Below are 2,899 nucleotides of genomic sequence, written 5' to 3' on the forward strand. Positions count from 1 at the left end.
GAGGGGCATTTAGGTTGTTTCCACATTCTAGCTATGACAAAGAATGATGTTTTGAACATAGTTGAGCACATGTCCTTATGGTATGATGAGCATCCTTTGAGTATATACCCAAAACTATTATTGCTAGGTCTTGAGGTAGCTTGTTTCCTAATTTTCTGAGAAATCGCCATACTGAAATTCAAAGTAGCTTTACCAGTTTGCACTCCCATCAGCAATGGAGCAGTGTTCCCTTTAACCCACATACTCTTTTTTTTTCTTACTTAGTTTTTATTCATAATCATAAACTTAACTCTGCAATCCAGCTAGACTTGAAGGGAAATGAGGAAAATATGGAACCCAAAGAACTTCAGTGAGAGCAGAGATTACAGGGTACTGCGAGCAGATGGGGCTGGGGTGCTTTCCTGAGCTACAGAAGGAATGGTCTGGTGGGTAAGAAGCCCGCAAGTCAAAAGAATTAGAGTTGTCCACAGTCGGAAATGGTGATCTTCTTGCTGGTCTTTCCATTCCTGGACCCAAAACGCTCCATGGCCTCCACAATGTTCATGCCTTCTTTCACCTTCCCAAAGACCACATGTTTGCCATCCAGCCACTCAGTCTTGGTGGTGCAGATAAAAAACTGGGAACCGTTTGTGTTTGGTCCAGCATTTGCCATGGACAAGATGCCAGGACCTGTATGCTTCAGGATGAAGTTCTCATCCTCAAATTTTTCTCCGTAGATGGATCTGCCGCCAGTGCCATTATGGCGTGTGAAGTCACCACCCTGGCACATGAATCCTGGAATAATCCTGTGAAAGGAAGAACCCTTATATCCAAATCCTTTCTCTTCAGTGCTCAGAGCACGAAAGTTTTCTGCTGTCTTTGGAACTTTGTCTGCAAACAGCTCGAAGGAGACGCGGCCCAAGGGCTCGCCATCGGCCGCGATGTCGAAGAACACGGTGGGGTTGACCATGGCTGCAGCAAGCGGCGAGAGGGGACAGCGGCGTCTGCAAAGCGGCCCCACATACTCTTCAGCATAAGTTGTCATCAGTGTTTTTGATCTTGGCCCTTCTTACAGATGTAAGATGGAATCTCAGAGTGGTTTTGATTTGCAATTCTCTGATAACTAAGGATGTTGAACATTTCATTAAGTGACTTTTACCATTATAGATTCCTCTGTTCAGAGTTCTCTGTTTAGGTTTTTACCCCATTTTTTTATTGGATTATTTGTTCTTTTGATGACCAATGTCTTGAGTTCTTTGTAAATTTTGGAGATCATCCCTCTATCTGATTTGGTGTTGGTGAAGATTTTTTTCCCATTCTGTAGGCTGCCATTTTGTCTTGTTGACCTTGTCCTTTGCTTTACAGAAGCTTTTCAAGTTCAGGAGGTCCCATTTATTAATTGTTTCAGTGTCTATGCTATTGGGGTTATATTTAGGAAGTGGCACCATTTCTTGAATATGCTTTCTTTCTTCCTTTTTATATGTTTTGCTTCTGTGTCAAAAATCAAGTGTTCATAGGTGCGAGGATTGATATCTGGGTCTTCAATTCGGTTCCATTGGTCCTCCTGTCTGTTTTAATGCCAATATTGGACTGTTTTTAGTACTGTAGCTCTATAGTAGAGTTTAAAGTCAGGGAATGGGCCCTTTTCTAATATGCTGCTATTTGTATCCAAAAGGGAAGTTTGGACTCAATGACAGACACCTAAGATAACACAAGGACACATCACACATATAATGGCAGCAAATATTAGAAACTGGAAGAAGTAAGGAAGAAGCCTTTCTTTTTTTTTTCTTTGGTTTTTCGAGACAGGGTTTCTCTGCAGCTTTTTTAGAGCCTGTCCTGGAACTAGCTCTTGTAGACCAGGCTGGCCTCGAACTCACAGAGATCTGCCTGCCTCTGCCTCCCGAGTGCTGGGATTAAAGGCGTGCGCCACCACCGCCCGGCTCTGGAAGAAGCCTTTCTTAAAGCCACCAGAAAATACATTCTTGTTGAGTCTTGATTCTGGACTTCCAGATTGCAAAACTGTGGGATAATAAATTTCTGTTGTTTGAAGGGAACCAATTCATGTCATTTTGCTATGGTACCTAGGAAACTAATACACCAATCATAATCAGTACTATTATAACTCCAAAGGAAGATCCAAATAGATCTATAAAAGTTTGCTAAAAGAGTCAGAGGTCTAGAAAACAAGATCTGTCTGTTTTAGAGACAAGTTGATTTGAGGAATTTGGTGGCATGATTATAAAGGCTGAGAAGTTACATGCTGCTCTCTGTGAGTTTGTGGACCAGGAAACCAGTGATATAATTCAATCAGGGTCTCTCAATACCTGAGGACCAGGCTAACTGGTGGCCAATGTAGGGAGAAAATGGGTGCCCTATCTCAAAGAGAGAGAACAATTTCTCCCTTTCTCTGCCTTTTTTTCTGTCTTAGTGCATCAGTAAACTGGATGACTTTGTGTGCTTTGCTAAATGTGATCTTTTTTTACTCATTCTGCAACTATCAACACAGACATTCCCAGAAAAGATGTTTTACCAGTTAGCTGGGCATCCTTTAGACTTTTCAAATTGGCACGTAAAAATTAACTATTATATTTCCCACTGAGTCTGTCAGATGATTTTGTTGCAGATACTTCTAGGATTTGAGGATTTTTAAAAAGTGCTTTTGTGGGGGGCTACATTGGGTGTGTGTCTTCCTCCAGGTATAGTTATAGTTTTTGAGAATTGTGTTAAGTCTTTACTTGTACAAAACTCTCCAGACATACCTTCACTCCCTCTTCTGCTTTCATACCAATGAATCTGAGCCCTGCTAGCTTGAGGCTCAGGCTTTACATTATTGTCATGGTGATACAGCTTGCATGACAATCTCATAGGACAGTGACAAGATCCAGGACTGACTTTTGCTAATCACCAAAGCCAAGAA

General features: G+C 41.7%; 1 protein-coding gene across 1 annotated transcript; it reads right to left on the minus strand.

The window, feature by feature from the left end:
* Positions 1-246: 246 nt before the first annotated feature.
* On the minus strand, positions 247-989 carry LOC119804874 (peptidyl-prolyl cis-trans isomerase A-like). The gene has a single exon (XM_038316648.2). It carries the CDS (start codon positions 947-949, stop codon positions 455-457), a length of 495 nt encoding a protein of 164 aa, XP_038172576.1. The 5' UTR covers positions 950-989; the 3' UTR covers positions 247-454.
* Positions 990-2,899: the final 1,910 nt, after the last annotated feature.

Source organism: Arvicola amphibius, chromosome X (genome assembly GCF_903992535.2).
Source record: "Arvicola amphibius chromosome X, mArvAmp1.2, whole genome shotgun sequence".
In the NCBI taxonomy this organism is placed as follows: domain Eukaryota; kingdom Metazoa; phylum Chordata; class Mammalia; order Rodentia; family Cricetidae; genus Arvicola; species Arvicola amphibius.

Coding starts and splice junctions, on each gene's coding strand:
- LOC119804874 (XM_038316648.2), bottom strand. CDS start 949: ATGGTCAACCCCACCGTGTTCTTCGACATCGCGGCCGATGGCGAGCCC.